The 21,960-nt window shown below is 39.9% G+C and overlaps 1 protein-coding gene across 3 annotated transcripts in view; it reads left to right on the top strand.

Moving 5' to 3' along the window:
- Positions 1-21,960, top strand: part of LanB1 (laminin subunit beta-1) — a 584,100-nt gene that overhangs the window by 151,331 nt on the left and 410,809 nt on the right. For all 3 annotated transcript variants that reach the window (XM_067141389.2, XM_067141390.2, XM_067141391.2), the window contains exon 2: positions 19,343-19,460. In XM_067141389.2, coding sequence (XP_066997490.2) covers positions 19,388-19,460 — 73 coding nt within the window. In that variant the 5' untranslated portion in view covers positions 19,343-19,387. The remainder of the gene's footprint in view (positions 1-19,342; positions 19,461-21,960) is intronic.

Genomic DNA, 21,960 nt, shown 5'->3' with positions numbered 1-21,960 from the left:
ACACGTGACATATCCTCTTTATCCCATTTCTGGCGGATACCCGCTCGTTCATTCCCATTTTGCATCATAATCTGGAAAAAAAAGGAAAAAAATATTTATTTTTTGCGAACTAGCTACGTGCTATATTAATCGATTAACATGAAAACGTACAGATTGCCGTAGAAATAAAAAAGAATAAGTCTATCTCAGAGCCCGTCACGTAAATTTAATGTAATGTGATGATGCCCATATTACCTACAATGTCACTGCCCATTTTTGCCTTAGTGCCACATTTCAGAAGTTGGCATTAATGGGAAAGAACTAACTCCCAAGCGCGTATCCTCTCGCTACAACATACCCTACACTAACCTTGCAAGCTACCCCTAGTAATATTTCTTGAAAAATAAACTTATTTTGCGTGTAGTGCCTTAAGTAAATTAACTGAGTTATTATAACGCCTCGATTTTGGAAGAGTAGACTGGTCTACTTACCTCAAACCATGTTCTTTTCAGCTTCCGTTAGCACAGTAGAAGACAACCTTTAACATACTGAGCAGGCATGACACTTCACGATCACCAACCTAGCAGAGCGCATGCTTCTACTCGCTACCATTGCGTGAAAAATGAAAAATTTCTTAAATCTGCCCATATTACCTTAGTGCCCATATTTGCCAAGTTTACCCTACTTAATACTTCAGTAGTGACACCTTCTGATTAAAGTCTCAACTTTACGTAGTAGCAATTTCACATTTTGGTAGATAGAGGAGTTCAGTAAGGCGCTTATTTTGAATGAGCGGAGTTGAGGTGTACCTCCCGGTACAATTATTATTATTATTATTATTATTATTATTATTATTATTATTATTATTATTATTATTATTATTATTATTCTACTACACGGCAATAGAAATGAATACTGCTGTTAGTTACTGCATATCGAAAGGAATACACAGCAGTGAAGAATGCAAGCAAGATACTACCGTATCTAATAAAATAACTACACTACTATTCTAAGCTGTACGTAGAGAATCTTAATTTCAACAAGTTAACGGAAATCATGGGAACGTGATTAAAAACTTAGATTATTACAGCTGGTTTATTATTATCATTTTGCCTCCTACTCTAGAAGGAACTCAAAATGCCTTTAATGCTGAAAAGAAAGGAGGATGTCTAAAATAATTTATCAATAACTTCGCTGGAAACTACGCCGGTGACCTGAAATGCAAATATCGGAATACAAGAGTTGGATTATTAATTTTTATTCTATCGTATACTAACAGTGGTATATTTGAAAGCGAAGTGCAGCAATAATCACCAATACAAACACCGTTAACTATATTTTCAGTGAAATACCTATATTCTCTTGAAATCTTTATTAACATAATTTACAAGGCTTTCTTTTTGTTTATATCAAGAACTTATCGCCTTCCTTATAGGTGCTACGGATCTGACAGTTCTAGAAACTGTTTAAGAAATACCTTGTCTCGTACCTAGGCCTATAGGAACATAATTTCCGAAACTTTATATTTTGTGCGATTCGGACTCGCACAGGGAATAAAGTAAGTGTAGAAGGAACAAGGGCAGTCCTTGCATTTATCATCGCAGGAGAGAAATCTGATCCGGTTTCATTTTGTTGTTTGGAGACTTATTTGTGCCCTCTTTTTGTCGATTCCCGCTGATATTGGCACTTCTTATCTTAGTCCAGTGATGCTCAGAATTTGAGCCTGAAGTTGGTCGTGTTCGTTTCGATCCCGTCTACATGCATGGCCTGCACGAAAACCTTCCTTGAAACCTCTCTATTATGGTTGTACGAAGTTCGTCATGCCACCAGATTGTAGTTGGTGGTACTATGTGGACCATACTTGTGGAGGAGTTGATTGACACTGTAAATGGTGTCTGAATCTGCGATGGAAGGTATCAAGGGATGATAGACTTAATGCAAGCATTCCTCATTGCAACAGTCATTTCAGTCTGAAGATAAAAACGTTTCCCAGCCTTAAAATTGAAATGGGTGGTTTGGAATTATTCCGTGTACAATATCTCGTGTGGGTGCAGGTATAAAAAGTAGTACTGTATGTGACATCACGGTGCCATTTGATCTGTTTAAATGCTTTGCATGATGTCATGATGAGTGGGATCAACACAGGCTTGTCGCTATGTTGTCAGTTATGTTGTAGGGTGTGTGTGTCTGTGGGCGCTTGCTAGCGTATTGTAAACAGAGGATCAGTCATAAAACCAGACGTAATCGTGTATAGCCTACTTCTATTGGGCTTTGTTCGACCGACCGACCGACGGCTGACTGGAGGTCTCGCTTAGCAGGATCCCACTGCCTTTAATGTCTATTTCCGAGACTACGGTCGTTACCTTTCGTGTATCAAATAGTTCCTCAGTATTTTTAATAAATTATAATGCTATTGGGGCGAGCTTCACTAACTACTTTTACGGATTTTCGGAGACGCCGGGGTGCCGGAATTTTTCCCCGCAGAAGTTCTTTTACGTGCCAGTAAATCTATCGACACGAGGCTGACGTATTTGAGCACCTTAAAATACAAACGAATTGAGCCAGGATCGAACTTGCCAAGTTGTGTTAGAAGGCCAGCGCCGCAGCATTTTTCATGACGCTCATTACGCCACGTTGTTCAAGGAGACAAATTGGCTCAGTGCTCTGGAAACTATAGTTCCCGATTGAATCGGCTATCAGACCTTAAATAAATAATTTTACTAGAAACCGGATGCACCAACGAAGAGTCGTTAGGATACATGTTCTTACGGTCTATGGTAAGGACGAATGATGCGTTTTTCTCTGTGATTATGATAGACCGGATAGCACGTGAATCATTAGTAACTTCCCGTATCTCTATATTTTGGAAGTTATAACTTTTGAACAGCTGTCAGAAGAATGAATATCATCTAAGGGCGGTCTTAGACTAGAGTTTAATTTCTTTCTTAATCTGCTTACCCTCCAGGGTTGGTTTTTCCCTCGGACTCAGCGAGGGATCACACCTCTACCGCCTCAAGGGCAGTGTCCTGGAGCGTGACATATTGGGTCGGGGGATACAACTGTGGATGATGACCAGTACCTCGCCCAGGCGGCCTCACCTGCTATGCTGAACAGGGGTCTTGGTGGGGGATGGGAAGATTGGAAGGGATAGATAAGGAAGAGGGGAAGGAAGCGGCCGTGGCCTTAAGTTAGGTACCATCCCGGCATTTGCCTGGAGAAGTGGGAAACAACGGAAAACCACTTCCAGGATAGCTGAGGTGGGAATCGAACCCACCTCTACTCAGTTGACCTCTCGAGGCTGAGTGGACCCCGTTGCAGCCCTCGTACCATTTTTCAAATTTCGTGACAGAGCCGGTAATCGAACCCGGACCTACGGGGGTGGCAGCTAATCACACTAACCACTACACCACAGAGGCGGACTAGAGTTTAATTACCGTACGTTATATTCTCTTTGACTCTCCGTGGTGTAACGGCTAAAGCTGCTGAACTGCCGATCATGAGGACCCGGCTCCGCTACGAATTTAGGACTGGCCGGAGTGTTTGGACAGGGTCGTATGCTCGAAATATTTAGTATCTTGTGGCCAGAAATAATTCATTTCAGGCAAGAAATCAGTACAGCCCTCAGAACCACCCAGTATTTTATGTACAGTAGAAGGTATATAATACTATGAATAGAGACAGAGATAAAAAATTTCTGGTATCAATACAGAGCTTATTAATTTCAACTAAATTTATCTCGAAACCGGAGGACAATGTTCTCAGTAATACATCAGATTGTTTGATGAGTGCAACATCCAATCATGTGATCTGAGCGCTCAATTCAGGGTTGCTAAACAAACGACGAACAGTGTTTCAGTCATTTGTTGAACTAAATCCTGCCTTTGGTTTGATCTCAATCAGTCCCATTTCATGCTTGAATCGTTGTTGCATTTTCTCGGATCTTTGTTTTACATTAACCTTATCGTCAGCACTTCTAGCCTGCCATTTTTTAATACCTAACGTATAGCTAATGTTTAAAAAACTTTCGAAACAACGAATCCATCCAATAAGTGTTGACAAACCAAAGCCAAAATGATCTTTGTTGCTGTCTTGGATGCATCATTCATCATTGTGGGAGTAGCATCATAAATGAAACACTTCTTTGAGGAAAGAGTTTCGGCCAAGGCGTTGGACACATTTCCATTGGACGTTGTTATACAGCGTCAACTCGAAATACCTGCACCAGGCCTCTTCGGAGGCCACACGCCATTTTTTGAATCAGTCATTGTAAGCAGAAGTGCATGTTTGACAGAAATCGGAGAATCACCAGTGTCGCAAATCGTTGTAAGTAAATTGTTTATCTCTTCGAAGAACTTGTTAGTTTCTGCTTTCGTGAATTCAGTGGTTTCCTTAGCAAAAATGAATTTAATCGGGCGACAAAACACAGGGGACGTTGACCGCGGATTCTGCCAAATGATGATGTTGCCACCGAGTAATCTAAGGGGAACAAAGGAGAAACTAATAGAAACTCATCAGTATGCACACTGTATTAGTCACTGTGTCCAGAACTTCTGTCACAACCCCATTTACTTATGAGAATGAACGAAGAATTCGGGACCACACTATTTGTAACATCTTTCTGAGCTTCTACTAAGCGGTCAATGAATTCATCTAACACGGTTTGTAACTTCAGCACGAGTTTCTATCACTACAACGTTCTCCTCAGGAGAATAACAGGCCTGTTTTGACGTACTCAGATTATGGACATCGGATTTATGTTGTATAAATCACCAATATAAGCATGAAACTATGCTGCAAAAATCGGTGAAATATGCATTTAATTATGCACTTAATTTCATGCAATTAAACATTTGTACGAAATGCAAACGTAACATTCCTTTACTAGACACACGCGATTCACCCCCACCAATACATAAAATTATGATCATAAATTAACAACGGAATGAAAAACAACAAAAAAAAATCACAATACATACAGCTGCGGCTGTACACACACTCTACAAACACTCCGTGCATAGTTTGTGAGACGTGTCAATCCATCAGTGTTCACTGTCAAAACAGTATGCACTCTTCTCCTTGGTTAGTCACAGTGTGTTAATACACATGATCAGTCAATAAGCACGCGGCTGTGAGCTTGCATCCGGGAGATAGTGGGTTCGAATCGCACTATCAGCAGCCCTGAAGATGGTTTTCCGTGGTTTCCCATTTTCACACCAGGGAAATGCTGTGGCTATACCTTAATTAAGGCCACGGCCGCTTCCTTCCAACTCCTAGGCCTTTCCCATCCCATCGTCGCCATAATACCTATCTGTGTCGGTGCGACGTAAAGCAACTTGTAAAAAAATATGTCCGTTGCATATACGTGACACTTCCAACATCATCCAAGTTTGGCAGTGCGTAATTTTGTGGAGAAATGTTTGATCTTATTTCCGAGGGTAGTACTATATATTTTTTAAATCAATACAACAAATCTGTCTTTGCCAAACCGTTTGAAAATATATGAAATATACAGGTCATTTTCTCTTTCTTTACAAATTTCAAGGCCAGTAAATAAAATAGACACGTGTATTCTGACTATTTTTTGTATATCCTAGCTGCACCAGTATTGTTAATAATAATAATAATAATAATAATAATAATAATAATAATAAATACATACATACATTATCATTATAGACTGTTATGCCTTTTAGCGTTCAGTCTGCAAGCCTCTGTGAATTTACTAAACGTCGCCACAATCCTCGATTTGCAACTAGTGTTGTGGCCTCATTTAGTTCTATACCTCTTCTCTTTAAATCGTTAGAAACCGAGTCTAACCATCGTCGTCTTGGTCTACCTCTACTTCTCTTACCCTCCATAGCAGAGTCCATTATTCTACTAGGTATAATAATAATAATAATAATAATAATAATAATAATAATACGTGTTACAGCCAGCACACATGAATACCGGTACAAGTTTTAATTAGCTTTTTTGTAGAGCTTTGCTCTGAAGGAATGGCTCAAATACGAAAGGACGATATAAACTTTTGTCTTTTGGAGTCCGCTTCGACTAAATTTAATTTGAATGATGTTACTGAGGTCTCTGCAAGAGAAATCAAAATGAAGTTGTGCCAGATATTCGTCAAAAATTGCTGCCAAAGGGGTTGCTGTGGGGAAGTCATAGGATCGTTTCCTGACTAAGAATAAAAGCTGGTTGGAAGGTCAGGACATCCAAATCCACGTGCGTACTACCGTGACACCACCTTCTACAGTGTCATTTCAAGATGGTACTCCTGAAGGAATGCCTCGAAAAGAATTTGAGGAGTCCTCATTCAAAATGAAGAAACATCGCGTTGAAGACCTCGTTCGATCGCGAAGTGTTGGGGAGTTGATAGCTGCTGCAGAAGTACCTGTGCGTTTGACAGACATTAGGAAGATTGCCGATGTGATAAGCGAAATGAGTGAAAGTCCAAAGTCTGCAAGTGGTTTCGTCAGTTTTATGAATAAGTTCTTGGGATAGGAATGGGCTCTGGAGTGCAAAGGAAGCGCCGTAGCCTTAATTAAGGTCCAGTCCAGCATTTTCCTGGAGTGAAAACGGGAAACAGAAAACCATCTTTAGGGCTGTTGACAGTGAGATATATTGACAGCGGTTAATCTTGAGAAAACTAAGTCATACACTAGCTAAAGCTTTTCATGATGCCGTGGTGCATCTGTGGTCTGATGATATCCGATGTTATAAAGTGCATCTATTAATTACATACTCTGTAGCTTACAAGGTTAAAGCATGCTAAGGGTTGAACATTCTGTTTAGCAAGATGATTCATTTAATTAGCGCACGGTACGCACCGTGTTGCTGAAACAGTAAGGAGGATTTTCCCCTATGTGAAAACTACTACATCCTAAATTTGACCTAAATTTGGGTAGCAAAATAAATTTGACCAGAAGAAGAGAGAGAATGATAGGGCACATCTTAAGACACCCAGGTCTTGTACAGCTGGTTTTTGAAGGTAGTGTAGGTAATAAGAACGGTAGGTGTAGACCAAGGTAAGAATATGACAAGCAGATTAGAGCAGGTATAGGATGTAATAGTTATGTAGAATTAAAGTGTATGTTCATTAAGGCACCCATCGTGTTAGTTTACTCAGTGTGCCGCTGATTTGCCGCTACCTTCGCAATCAGTGTGCACCAGGTGGGGGCGCGGCGCGCGTCTTCGAAAAGCTATACAAAGATGATGCTTCGTGTATTGGTGTCGTTAGAAGCTGTGTGTGTGTGCATAGGTAGATCAAGGAGTCTTGGCGTACATTAAATCTAAATCTACAATCACGAAACTAAAGACTACCACGTTCGTCAGCTCTGCAAGGATACTCTTGAAGCCTGCGAGAAGTTTGAGAACTCTACCAGAGGGCGCGGGAGACAAGTTTGATGAAATTAAGAATCGTCTTATCAAAGAATCCGAGGTACAATAAACTTGTGCAGATAAGTAGGTCTAGTGTCCTTAGTGGCAACGGAGGTTTGGAACCTAACGAAGAAGAATTTCCCTGTCGGACATTGTGTGTTTTAAATATTGTATGCACCAGATATATCATTCTATGTGGAGAGAAGCTTTTCCTGATACAAAAATGCTTTAGCTGAAAATAGGTAGAGATTTCATTTTGCATTAGTTTCTTTTCTAGACATTGACAGCTGCTGGAATTGCTGGTACCGGTACGTTCTTTGTGTAGCCTATATGTTACCACTTGGAAATTGTGAAATCCTGGGTATTTTTGGGTGTATATGTTCCGGGTGTGTAGGAAGTATAAAACTAGGAAATGAAGTCTTAAAGGAAGTAGATGACTATTGTTACTTGGGTAGCAAAATAACTAATTATGGCAGAAGTAAGGAGGACATCAAATTCAGACTAGTACAAGCAAGGAAAGCCTTTCTTAAGAAAATAAATTGATATAGGGATTAGAAAGATGTTTTTGAAGACTTTCGTCTTGAGCGTGGCATTGTATGGGGGTGAGACATGGACGATAACTAGCTCAGAAAGAAAGAGAATATACGCTTTTGAAATGTGGTGTTACAGAAGAATGCTGAATGTGAGATGGGTAGATAGAATCACGAATGAAGAGATACTGAATAGTGTTGGCTATTGAATGCATGATTCGAAGCAGTGTATCGATTCATTCAAGTGTCCGAGTGAATCGATTCACAGGAACGGCGAGCTCACACAAGGCCGCACTGCACACGATTCAGGTTACTCACAGCAGACAGTGCTGAGTGGCGCACTCACTGGACGTTGACAGGGAGCCGAGCTTCTGCTGCAGCGAGACAGTGAATCATGGCACATCGAAAGAATCGTGAACGAGCGCGGCTCAGTGAGCGGATTTTTATGTGCTAAAAACGTGAAAAATATTTATTTTTTATGTGCTGAAAAACTTTTAAATATGTGATAAAAATTGAAATTATTTTCCTTTAAATATCACATAACTACTCGCGCTCAAGAAGTAAATAAATATAATGTTTTGTATTAGAATATGGTGCTACCAAACGTGCTCCTTAAGGCAAAATGGTGTCTGTGTATGGAAACGTGCTGTATGGTATATTAATTCTTGATATGCCAGAGTAGATATTATGAATGGTTATTTTTTTTTGAAGGCAATGTTTTGTTTAAATATGGCAAAAGCAACCTATCATCTTTGAAAAAATAGTACCAGTTCGTACTCGCCCATCACATGCTGGAATATTAGTTGCTAGAAGTAGTCTCAGAATTGCAGTGAACAACAAAGGTCATCTCCAAATTGTCCATCACAAATGCATGCCGATTATCTCTAAAGAACGCCTTATACTGCGAAAACGATCGCTCCACATCACAGGAAGTCAGACGAGCATAGTTAAAGAGAGGAATGTCACCAACAATAACGCCATCAATTTCGCCAACATGAGCACCCTCTAATACATTAGAAATTTGGCATATTGTTTGAAATCCTCTGTTTTTCCTGAACAAATTTTGATATTTGACCTTTAAGAGTCCCTGTACCTGCGAAGCCGGGACTGAATCTAATTTATTTTCAACAGCGCGCACTTCCTTCACTGTTTCGGACAACAGGTTAGTGGATTTTTCAAGTATGTCTATAGTTTTACACAAGAAGCTTAGATTGGCAGATACAGACGCCAAATCATTTTTCAAAGAGCTGTCTTTTAGTATCTCTTGAAGAATATCAATTAACGACGCGTCGTTTTTATCTAGCACGTTCACAACGGATGCAAAACTTTCGAAATTGTCTGCGTAGTATACCACAGCGCTAAGCCAGGTACCCCACCGCGTAACAATAGGCAGGAAAGGAAGCGCAAGATCCGGGATTTTCTCTTTAAAGAGATCGATTCTTGAGGGTGCTTTTACGAAGACTTTTTTGCCATTAGACACTAATTTATCCACTTGAGGATACTGAGCCCGCACAGTTCCACATAACCTGTGTAGAGCATGAACAACGCAAGTTACGTGTATCATTTTCGGAAAGCTCACAGAAAGGCCTTCGGCTGCCTTTTTCATGTAAGCTGCACTGTCAGTAAGGAAAAGCAATACATGGTCGTATTTTATACCTTTTGGCCAAAGTAAGTGCATGGCTTCATTGAATAACCTAACTACAGTGACATGGTTTACAGCAAGCATTTCTTTACACGCTAGCAAATAAGAATGCTCGCAAGCAGTTTTGTCATTCTTCAACACACCAACTACAACATTTCCTACTTTTCTGCCACTTGAATCAGTGGTTTCGTCAATGCTCACCCACAGTTTTTCGCTATCACATACTGGCCGAATTCTCTGTAAAGTTTCTTCGTAACATTTTGGGAGATAGTTTTTCCTTAATGTGGATTCGTCTGGAGGCTCAAAATTAATGCACTTTGTTAGGAAATCTCTCAGTCCCGGAGTATTTATTTTACCAAGAGGAATGTCGGCGCAAACAAATGCTCTGCACACATCTAAATAATACTGGGAATATTTAGAGGGGCCTGCATTTGAAGTAGCTGGTTCACCTATTAGTAATTGTCGCGAACGCACACGCGAAGCAGCCGCAGTATGCTTATTTCCAGACAAATGCTGGATTACTTGAGAACGTTGATCTGCACGTACTGTTTTACCACACGGTTGGCAAAATAATACTTTTCCATCGGTAGTGAAAATGCTTTTAAATTCCACTACATATTGTTGAAGAAGCGACCTTGTACTCGACTTCTCTTTTGGCATTATTTTGCAGGTTACGACACACGCATTCACGGTGAATCACTGTTTCAATAAAAAGGATAGCAGCGGACATTGAAGGAAATATTCCTTATAAATCCATACAAAATCACACGACCACGGGAATGATATATGGACCCGAACAGCTAACCTTACTCTTAGGAGTGATGAAATTCCACTACCTAATGGTGGGGCAATATTCTTCCGAGTCTCCCATGTCGTAACGGAATTACGTCACCTTATCTCTCCGTGATTGCCTTTCGCTGATTTTCTATAAACAAAACCCGAGAGGGCTGACTCATAAAGAGTTGGAATGACATCATGCAAGGAAACATCTTGTGCAGCAAATCAAATCGCTGTCTAAATGTAACGACGTAGCCAGTGACCAGCAAGTTTTAGAACTTATGGAGGAAAGTCCATAAATAGCCGAAACATTCAGATACATGATGTTAAATACACTGTTAAAAACAATACCGTAATCGCAAAATGAAAATATGAGCATTGTTTTATAACACAGAAGCATTTTAAATTTTATTGATCAACAAATATTGCCGATTTATGTGCTTATTACAGATTTTCTTAAAATATGTATTTACATAAAAAAAATGTGAAAATATGTGTTTTTATGTGAAATAAGGTTCAGTTTTTACACTTGGGGATGCACAATAGGAATAATGAACTTCGTAACTTGGGTTAAACCTTACGCAAAAAAAAAAAAAAAAAAAAATGTAATTACATAAAAATCCGCTCCCTACACATGATACACACGGCTCCTTATCGGCTCACTGGACACGCGGAGAGCCGAGCTTCCGCTGCAGCGAGACAGTGAATCATGGCACATCGAAAGAATCGTAAACGAGCGCGGCTCAGTGAGACACATGATACACACGGCTCCTTATCGGCTCACTGGACACGCGGAGAGCCGAGCTTCCGCTGCAGCGAGACATACAGTGAGCCATGACACACGGAAAGAATCGTGAACGAGCCGGCTAAGTGAGACACAAGATACGCACGGCTCCTTATCGGCTTACTGCAGCGAGACATACAGAGCCATGCTACACTGAAATAATCGTATGCTATAATGGACTCTCGAGCTCAGCTCATTTGAAAATAATACCCATTTGCATTCACTGTCCTCTTCTTACAGGGAGGTTTAAATAATAGATGGATTTATTTGCAGTGTTAAAAAGGTAGTCACAACATAATTCTGGAGTAGCTAGTAAGTAGGTAGGCTATTATAAAAAAATACTATTTATTAGTTTAATGAATCTTAGTATTATAACTTAGTTGACATTTGACAATTAAACTCGACTCTAGCCTGCCCTATGACTATGAGTCATGCTCATGACCACTCAAAGTACCTGTTTTATATTGGGAAGAACGGCTCAGTATTTTCTCAGTTCATATGTCACATCGTTGCACAAGACTTCAATCATATGTGGACAGACGCAATAACAGTATGTTGAATCAGAAAGCCAGCGGGCTACTGTACATCTCGGGTAGCCTATACAAAATATGACGATTTTAAAAAATTCTCAGCTGATAGAAAAATACATATTTTCAAAAATGACTGAGCGAGTTGTCGTGCGGTTAATATCGCGTGGCTATGCGCTTGCATTCGGGGGATGGTGGGTTCGAATCCCACCGTCGACAGCCGTTAAGATGGTTTTCCGTAGTTTCCCCATTTTCACACCAGGAAATGCTGGGACTGTACCTTAATTCAGGTCATGACTGCTACCATCCTAATCCTAACCTTTCCCACCCTGCGTCGCCGGAAACCTTCGATGTATTAGAGTAACCAGCATTTTTTCTAGGAAAGGAGTTCATAGTATGAAGACCAGATGGCAGCTGCGAGCACTGAATGCTGTTGCTGCTGTCTTACCAGCACATACTGTAGTAGGAGCGGTGACCAATGAGCCGTGAATGGGATCACTGTATCGATTCAGTAACGTGAACGGAATCAAATGAATTGATTCAGTAAAATGAATCGAATGTCCCATCACTAATACTGAATCGAATTGGTGAGAGGAGATCTGTTTGGCTAAATTTGACGAGAAGAAGAGATAGAATGATGGGACACATCTTAAGACATCCAGGTCTCGTACAGTTGGTTTTTGAAGGAAGTGTAGGTGGTAAGAACGGTAGGGATAGACCAAGGTACGAATATGACAAGCAGATTAGAGCAGATATAGGATGTAGTAGTTGTGTAGAAATGAAAATATTAGCACAGGATAGGGTGGCATGGAGAGCTGTATCGATCCAGTCTATGGACTGATGGTTCAAACAACATGTTCTACATATCTTGCACATGGAAATACTGTATTATTATTATTATTATTATTATTATTATTATTATTATTATTATTATTATTATTATTATTATTATTTATAACCGTCAGTTGTTGATGAAAGTCAAATAGCGAATTTTAGTACATCTGAGGACTATGCACGGATAAAGGTGTTGCTTTGTTTAAATGTCTGTGCATGTCTGTGTAGACGTCCCAGGGGTGAAATTTAATTAACATTTTTTGCCATTTCTACGAACCTGCTACGCTGTCTAGGCGGACTTGAGCGAAATAAGATAGATCTCGCAGACCAAACACAAAACCCCCTGTGGGTGGGGGAACACAGGCGAAGAATACACCCGCGGTATCCCCTGCCTGTCGTAAGGAGCGACTAAAAGGGGGCGACCAAGGGATGATCGAATTACAACCATGAGACTACTTGTAATTAAAACCACCACGCGGGGAACACCATGGGTCGCTTTTACTTGCATGTAGTACCACTATGTTAGGTACATAATAGGTTTGTGATTAGTAGTGACAGTGTGTGCTTTCGGCTTTTACCAGTACCTGTGATTAGTACCACTATATGAGCGACACCATAGTTCTGCCTTGCCTATGATTAGTACCACTATATGAGCGACACCATAGTTCTGCCTTGCCTATGATTAGTACCCACTATGTGAAGAACACCACGGGATAGTCCCTGTGGTTAGTACACTTATGTGATGAACACCATAGGTTTGCGTTGCCTGTAAATTTGGTTTGCGTTGCCTGTAAATGGTACCGCAATATGAGAAACACCACATGCCTGTGTTACATGTGCGCATTACATTACCTGTGAGTAGTACCATAATGTGTGTGGAATACCGCGAGTCTACGCTGCTTTTGATTAGTACCGCAACATGTCAAATACCATGGTTCTACTTTCCTAGCAATAAGTACCATTATGAGGGGCCGATGACTTGGATTTCGGACCCCTTTAGACTACGAGCATCATGGATTCAGTTATGTGCTTTAGAAGCAGTCCCTTGGTCAGTACTACTATTGTTTAACGTTAGTTTCTGGGAATGTGGGGCATTGCGGTTCGGATCCACTGATTGTTTTAAATTCATATCCATCCATTCATTCCTCCTCGTCACGTTTTGAATACTGGTCAGTGGAGGATTTTGGACTTTTAAAGTGTATTGTAATTGCATTTCGTTTCATTTCGTACCATTAGGGGCCAATGACCTAGATGTTAGGCCCCTTTAAACAACAAGCAGCGTCATCATTTTATGCCATTTAATCAACTTTTTACGTCATTTGAGCATATTTAGGTACCGGTACTCCAGTAGCAGTATGCAGTGTGATAAAACAATCAGTGCTATTAAAGGTTCTGAATTTACCTTTTCTTCCAGTCTTTAGAAACATAATTCGAAAAAAAAAAATCCCACGTAAGCCTACATGCCTTTGTATTGTGCATCCGTAGTAAGCATTGAAGGATATGGAAACTGTGGCAGGCGCCGGCCTGTTGAACGAGAAGTAACTTACGTTTGACGGAACATTTTGTACTGTGGATGTGGACTGGTTTATTCAAGCAGCTGGACGTTTCAACTATATTTTAGAGTAACTGGAGGGCATAATTATAGTGCAAATTTAAGAACATATTTTATAGCCTTAATCACCATGTTTTTTTTTCCGCTACCGTACTTGTTTAACGTGTCACAACACATCGAAGGTTTTGGGTGTCGGAAAGATAGGAAACAGCTGAGATTGGAAAGATAGTGGCCATGACCTGACTTAAGGTGCAGCTCCAACTTTCGCCTGATGTGAAAATGGGGACCCACAGAAAGCTATCTTCATGGCTGCCGATGGTGGGATTCGAACCCACCATCTCCCACTTGGTCACCACTTTTTTAAGCACATGAATAAATGCATATTTCTGAGAAGCTGAGCACATAATTATCAGAGTGCTGTATCAGTAATGACAAAGAAAATTTATGCCTACTGAATTATGAGATACTTATTACCACTTAAGTCTGTGAAAACAGGACACCGATACGCTGAAGTGTTTAAGGTAAACTTCTTAGATGACTTGCTCAGTATATTACCATAGAATGCGTTTAAAAAAAAAGTTTATGCTTAGTGTCAAGGCAAGGATATACTTGTATTTTAATTTTATAACCTTAGCCCCTAATATCTAGCTTCCATACAATAATTTATCACCATACTATATCTTTAGGCACTGTGAATACGTAGCTCAGCATAACTTGAAAAGAACTAGCTAGCGAATGGTCTCTCACACTTCAGGTGGTGGCCTCCAGTATCGAGAATGGTGGATGGGTTAAAATTCTTATTTCATACCCGAAGAGGATATGGCGGGCCTCCTAGACAGTAACGCCGTCTCTCAGGCCAGGGTGATTTGTATCAGTGATGTGGTTTGTGGAGAAGGTAAGGTGGGTGCAGTCGTAGGAACTGTCGCGCGATGTGCAGGAAAATGTAAAACCATGGAAAACGATTCCTAGAACAGCCAGTGGTGGGGACCAGCCTCTCCGCTCCCCGAATGTATAGTTGCAAGGCTCTTTAAAGCTGTTAAGCCAATTCTACTCGGTGTTGAGAAAGGAGCACTATCGGCATTAACCTGTTTTCGATCGTGATGTCACTTGGCCTTGGTAGGTATGCACGATCCTGACAAGAATCTCTTTGGCAGGACAACGAGAATGAGCGATAACAGGAGGCAGGTTGCATGGCTCTATATGGGACCCTTGCCAGGATTGCTTGATTCGAGAACGGGGAAAGAGCCAAAGGAAAACAGGATTTGTTATGTGTGATTTCTGGCAAGAGAGTAGTGTTACGAAGATGCTACAAATTTTGGGCTGGGAAGGCTTGGGCTAAGCGGGATGTTCCGAGCTATCAGTTAAGAGATGGCACGGAATGACATCAGTAGACGAATAAGCTTGAATCAAGTTTTTAAAAGTAGAAAAAATCATAATATGAAGATAGTTGGAATTCAATGATCATTTATAGGAAGATGAATTAGGGATTAGAATAAAAATTCCAACTTCTTTGAAATCATTAAAAAAAAATACCAGAGTAGTAGCCCTTAAAATGCAGGCCAGTGGTGACTGGTTGATTGTTTGTCTACTCCTTAGTCCCGTTTCTTTACAAAGATGAGGTGAGATGAATTTATTTGTCTGATTGATATACATAAATATGTGCTGCCCTGTATTTCGTAGCACAGCAGAATATGCCTGAGAATGGAATAGCTATCTACTTGCAGACTGCTTCATTGGAAAAGTACAGTACAAGCAATGGATCATCTTGTGTAGTAGCCAAAGTTAAATTCCAGTGCACATATTACATCAGACATTACAGCTATCACATGAAATTTCGTGGGGTGAATCCACACCAACGCTGCAGAAAATTTTTGCATACACACCATAAAATTACACAAAGAACGTATTGTATGTGCTACACAACGCCTCGGGGTTAATATTAGGCTGGGCCTGGCTCATAAGAGAGGAATGTGATCATCTTTGTCCACGTGTCTCCATAGATCAGGCGTCAGGAGTGGTGTCTTTCACATAGAAGGACAAGGGTTTGAACTCCACTCATAGCGGAGGCACGGACGTCCATCCGCTATCACAGTCAGCTTGCTCTTTGACTGGGCCGCATTAAACACAATCTTTATATAGATCTCTGACTCATTATGACGTACACAGCATGGGTAAGTGCTATCCAATCCAATCCAATCCAATCCAGAAAACTAGATTACCCATGCTAAACCTCCAACGAAGTCGTCCCTCGAAGACACACCTACTACCCCGCTAGTTGCTTTACGTCGCACCGACGCAGATAGGTCTTATGACGACGATGGGACAGGAAAGGGCTAGGAGTGGGAAGGAAGCGGCCGTGGCCTTAATTAAGGTACAGCCCTAGCATTTACCTGGTGTGAAAATGGGAAACCACAGAAAACCATTTTCAGGGCTGCCGACAGTGGGGTTCGAACCTACTATCTCCCGAATACCGGATACTGGCCGCACTTAAGCGACTGCAGCTATCGAGCTCGGTAAGACACACCTGCAGAAAGTACTTTGGGCCCATAACTACTATACTGATACAATCATCCTGGCTGAGTCTGTGGTTGCATATGTGACTTATATACAGTAAGTTTCCAATGTTTTGTTCATATTCTGTCACTAGCTATGAATTTCCCAAATACTGTACAAATATATAGTCTTCTGTAGACAACTTCTATCTTTAACATGCAAACTTAACACTTTAACACAGAATAGACATAATTATTCGTTCATCAAACACTGGTTCTAATGTCTGCATCGATTGTTGTGCTGTTTGGGCAGTGGCGTTATCCTGATAGAAGTAGGCATACTGCTTTTTTCCCCCAATCAACGTTTCAAAAAAATAGCTGCAGTTCAGAGTTAACAATATCTTTAAAAACGTAGAGCTAATTATTCTGTGTGCAATAATGCCACGCCATGGACTGACTTTGTGATCGTGATGTAGTAGTTCATGCACTACATGAGGATTGCCAGTGTCTCAGTACCATGAATTCTGTGAATTCTCACACCCACTTAAAATGGAAATAAGCTTTGTCGGTTATAATTAAAAGAGAAGAATTGACAATACCATCATGGACATCTTGCAGCATCCACCGACAGACCCTGTTCCTCGCCATTTCCTGAATAACTTGGCTATGTATTGTCTGGAAGGCATTGGCAGCACCACAGAAATGATGTTGAAACTTGCAAATGGTTACACAATTTCTCCTTTAGGAGAAATATCTCAACTAGGAATATCCGTTGTCCAATATCATACTGATAGTGAATACAAATAACATTCAACAACAAATGTAGGAATGCCACACTAATAATGCTAATGTCACTCAGGAACAAAGCAAGTATTTCCCCTGTTCAACTGCGTGATAGCATCAGCTAATGTGCGTTAACTTTTTGCTGCCTCTCCCTGTAATTGTCATTTACCTCCCTCTCAAACTAGATGTCACTTTTACTAATATCAATGAGTGTGACTTATTTAGCAATTTTTGTGACGATAGATCATTGTATTTTACCTGCCAGTTTATAGTATTAGATATAGCAGTCGACTTACATTGGCACAGTCCGAGGGCCTGGTATTCATAGTGTAAACCAAGCATCGTCAATCAAGAGCGAAATGCCTATGAAGCCAGTTTGCTCCCCGCTCTCGAGGAACGAGAGCAGCATAGTGAGTAAGTAGGGGAAGTGCATGACGTAGTATGTACTGAAGGTCAGTGGCGCAAAGGTATAGCACTCTATCTGGACAGGTTAGATTGCGACACGATATGCGTGAAGCTCCGCGAGGTGACAGTAGTGCGTTTCCGCCTTTATCCTCACTCCACATGGTGTTCGGATCTAGTCGGTAGATGTTGCATTCCTAGATTGTACACATTTAATGCTCATATTGTAAGTATATGCGGATCAACTTATTTATGTCAGCAGATGTTTTCGTTAATGAAGATTTGTAAATCTAGATGCATAAGTAGGCTCACCGATCAAAACTTGAAATGTGTTTTGGGACTTGCCAGTACGCAAACAATAGAACCGAACATTGATATAATACTACCTAAATAAGCCCAAAGGTCTTGTGAAGGAGAGTACACCAGTGATATATTTCAGTTCGCGTGTTTAATTTGTTGTCATAGGTATAAATGCCATACAAATATTGAAATGTATGTTAATGAGAGTGCAAACAATGTGTACAAATCACGTAAATTATATTTTATTTCGGTAAATGTACATGTCCCAAGGCTTCAGTTATTCATGAAAATGTATTTACTGTATTCAGGAAATATTACACAGTGCTATATTTCCTTTGTCAATGAATAATTTTCTTGTCTTGTTATACTCTGTAATCTGTGTCCTGTTTGTCTTACATGATCCATGCTCCAAATTATTATTATTATTATTATTATTATTATTATTATTATTATTATTATTATTATTATTATTATTATTATTATTATTATTATTATTTTAGCTGTTGTTCGTATAGTAACATTTCCGAGCAACAAGTACAGTACGGCCATGGTATGCAACCCGCCTGTCCGCTGCTCTCTTGTCACGTTACAAACAGCTGTCCCGAACGGAGCAAGTAACACCGGCTCCCTAGAGCAACTACGTGATGACGTCTGGTGTAAACCGTGCTTGGTGTCCTTGTGCATGCAGTGTCTACTATCTGGGACTTGACGATTCATGCATGCCATTACTTATTTTTATCACTGTATACTGACACGTCCTCGTGAAAAAATATATAATTGATTCAGGTTCGGAGATTAATGTACATTTAAGAAAATATCGAGTTTCAATCCACCACTGGCATGTTGCGTATCTTTAAACCCTTTGTATGATCAATGCTATTGTTAAAACTGTTCGCTTTAATCCTTCATTTTACCAAGCTCGATAGCTGCAGTCGCTTAAGTGTGACCAGTGTCCAGTATTTGGGAGATAGTGGGTTCGAACCTCACTGGTGGCAGCTATGAAGATGGTTTTCCGTGGTTTCCCATTTTCACACCAGGGGCTGTACCTTAATTAAGGCCACGGCCGCTTCCTTCCCACTCCTAGCCCATTCCTGTCCCATCGTCGCCATAAGACCTACCTGTGTCAGTGCAACGTAAAGCAACTTGCAAAAAAAAAAAAAAAATCTTTAATTTTAATTCAGTAGGAAATTTCATTCATTCCAAATCACTTAATGAGTGGCATTCTTTTCCAAAATGTAAAATTGAGATGAATTTATCACTTTTTTGGGAAGGCGAGTCTATGAAGTGGCTTTTTCGAAATGATCAAGAAATTTACTTTGAAATATTTTATTTTTGTGCTACATTTTAAAATTTCTGGTTTCAGGTGCGGCAGTCGGGAGTTGAAGTGAGAGCCTGCTGCTGAGACAAGATGACACCCGGTGAGATACTGCCAAGCCAGATCTCCCGCCTGACCGCCCTCTGCCTGATTCTTGCTCTCACTGGTGAGCCAATGCTTAAGTTACATGATTTTCTTCTTTCAGTTATGCCACCTACCTCACTAGAATGAGAGATTAGAGGGAGGGGTCTCTCCACATCATTTAATTCTTACAAAACTAGAATTGGTTCTGGACAATATATATCTATGCCATTGAGTTTCTTAAAAGTATATAAAAACATTTTTTTTTTCACCTACGTTGAATAGGTTTATTGGTGAAGAAATACAGGGCTTTATTTATTTCTAACAGTTGACCGATACATTCGCCTCTCCACCACCAAGCATGTGTGCAGTGCACACTCTCGGACTCCCTGCTTCAAATGCCTTGTATGCAATACAATCTTACCTTATAACAGACACTGGAAATGTTGTTCTTCCTAGGTTATACAGGCATTGTGTATTGGCACATTCAGACAGACGCGAGTGGGTTCTTCTACTGTAATGTTTTCTTTTAGTTCCTCCAATGTACGAGGATTTGTCTGATAAACCTGTTCTTTCAGTCTACCTCGGAAGTGAAAATCGCACACTGTTAGGTGTGGGAAGCGAGGGGGAAAGAGATCAACACTGATCATTCTGTCCGCAAACACTTCCGAGATTGTAAAGAGGAATTATTCTGCTACATGCACAGTGGCTGAATCTTGTTGAAACTGTCCGAGCGATTTTTCTTCTTCCATCCGTTGATGAAAGAATGGTGCCAAAATATAATCTCATTACCTCTGTGCATTTACTGCCGTTTCATAAAAGATAGGCCCAGATACTCTTCTTGCATTAAAGCACCCCGAACACCAACCTTCCTCTCATAATGAGGAATTTCATATAAACTATGAAGATTTTCTGCACTCCACAAGGCCAGTAAGATGAAATCAGGCCTCATCTGAAAAGAAGATGAGCTGTGGATTGATTAAACCATCATGGACCAATGAAGGATACTGCTCACACTATCACACTCTTGCTGCTGGAACACAAAATTTTAAACAATGGGCCTGTGTATATATGTACTGTTTGAGTTTTAGCAGCTATCTTGCTTAGTGTGTAGAAAAACCGAAACTCCTATTTGTGCTAATTTTGAGAGAGATTTATTCGGCGATTGTTCAAGATTTGCACAAATTTTGTCTATCTTTTCCCCTGTTAACACATTGTGGACTGGACCCGAGTCGACTTCCGTTTGGCTGGCTGAATGTTGCTGACAGGTCCCGAGTTAACTCGTGTTCACGAGACTTGTGTATTTGGTGACATCTGTTGGAGCTTCTGAAACTAGTTAGCAGTCTTGGTTTATAGAATCTCATTGTTGAAGGTTTTATTTATTCCATGCTACCTTTACTTTTCGTTCTTCTGTTTTTAGCTTCAGTTTCTTAGTTTTCCGACATAATGTTTACATTGTTCAAAGAGCCATGTGGTGGGTAAGATGGCGCTTCCCAGACTGACTGAATGTTTAAATCAGAATGAAATATTTAACAAACTGTATGCGGATAACTATTCAAAATACCCAAGTAACATTGAAGAATGTGAGTTAGATATTGGAAGATCTTCTGATGAAAGTATGAGTAGTGATGGTAAAGATATACACCCTTCAGAACAACGTGAAATCTGTATAAGTTGCCGAATGCCCCTTCACCGAGGTCATTGCTACACAACTTATCACACCAGAAAACTTTATTGGGACTCCTTTAGAAGGTTTCTAGTAAATGTTGTTACAATAAGTACAAGGTTAGTAAAGCCAGGCTCATTTGATTCTATGCGTGTGCTTTTGCATTTAGGCTAGTTGCGAAGAAATGGCTGGGCACAGGGGATGGGTAGTGTGAGGAGCATCCGGTAAGCAATGTATTAGAAATGTTTGTTTGTGCTTGTGGTTCTTGTTTTCCAATAAGCCAGTACTGTCAAAATTATTTAGAATATTAATTCCTGTTCTAGAAGGTGGAATGTTGAATATTTTTATTTTTAGATATGAAGTTGTTTCTGACATTTGTTATTTTTGATAATTAATTTTATTATTTTTTGAAAAATTAAATTTCACTTGTAATTGGAGAAACATCTCTGTTAGTGGTATGAAATAAATAGCTGAAATAATTAATTTATATGTATGAGGTATATTACTTTTTTTCATATTTATCTGTTCTGTTCTATTCTGTTCTATTTTTGCTTTCTTGTCTCACTCTCATTCACTGTTTTTTAATAACTGTTAGGCTCTTCAGTCTGTCAAAACTAACTTTGAGTAAATAAATTTCTAAACTACCTGAAAGAGAACACATCCTAACCCTTTTGATGCCAGGCTGTAATGTAGTGGTTGCTCTAAGAATGCCAAGACCATTTTATTGAAAATGCACATGCTGAGGAAAAATATTCTCCTACTTACATTTTTGCAGGTAAATCCCTGTTCTTTTTTTTTTCTTCTCGTAGCACACAGGGGAATAGAGAACATGAGTGTAACTGTAATTGCATTAGAGTTTCATTTTATTCATTTAAAAGTGTATGACTTCTTTATTATTTTTTGAAAAATTAAATTTCAA

This window comes from Anabrus simplex, chromosome 2 (assembly GCF_040414725.1).
Source record: "Anabrus simplex isolate iqAnaSimp1 chromosome 2, ASM4041472v1, whole genome shotgun sequence".
NCBI classification, from domain to species: Eukaryota; Metazoa; Arthropoda; class Insecta; order Orthoptera; family Tettigoniidae; genus Anabrus; species Anabrus simplex.
This window is presented reverse-complemented; position numbering and strand designations above follow the sequence as displayed.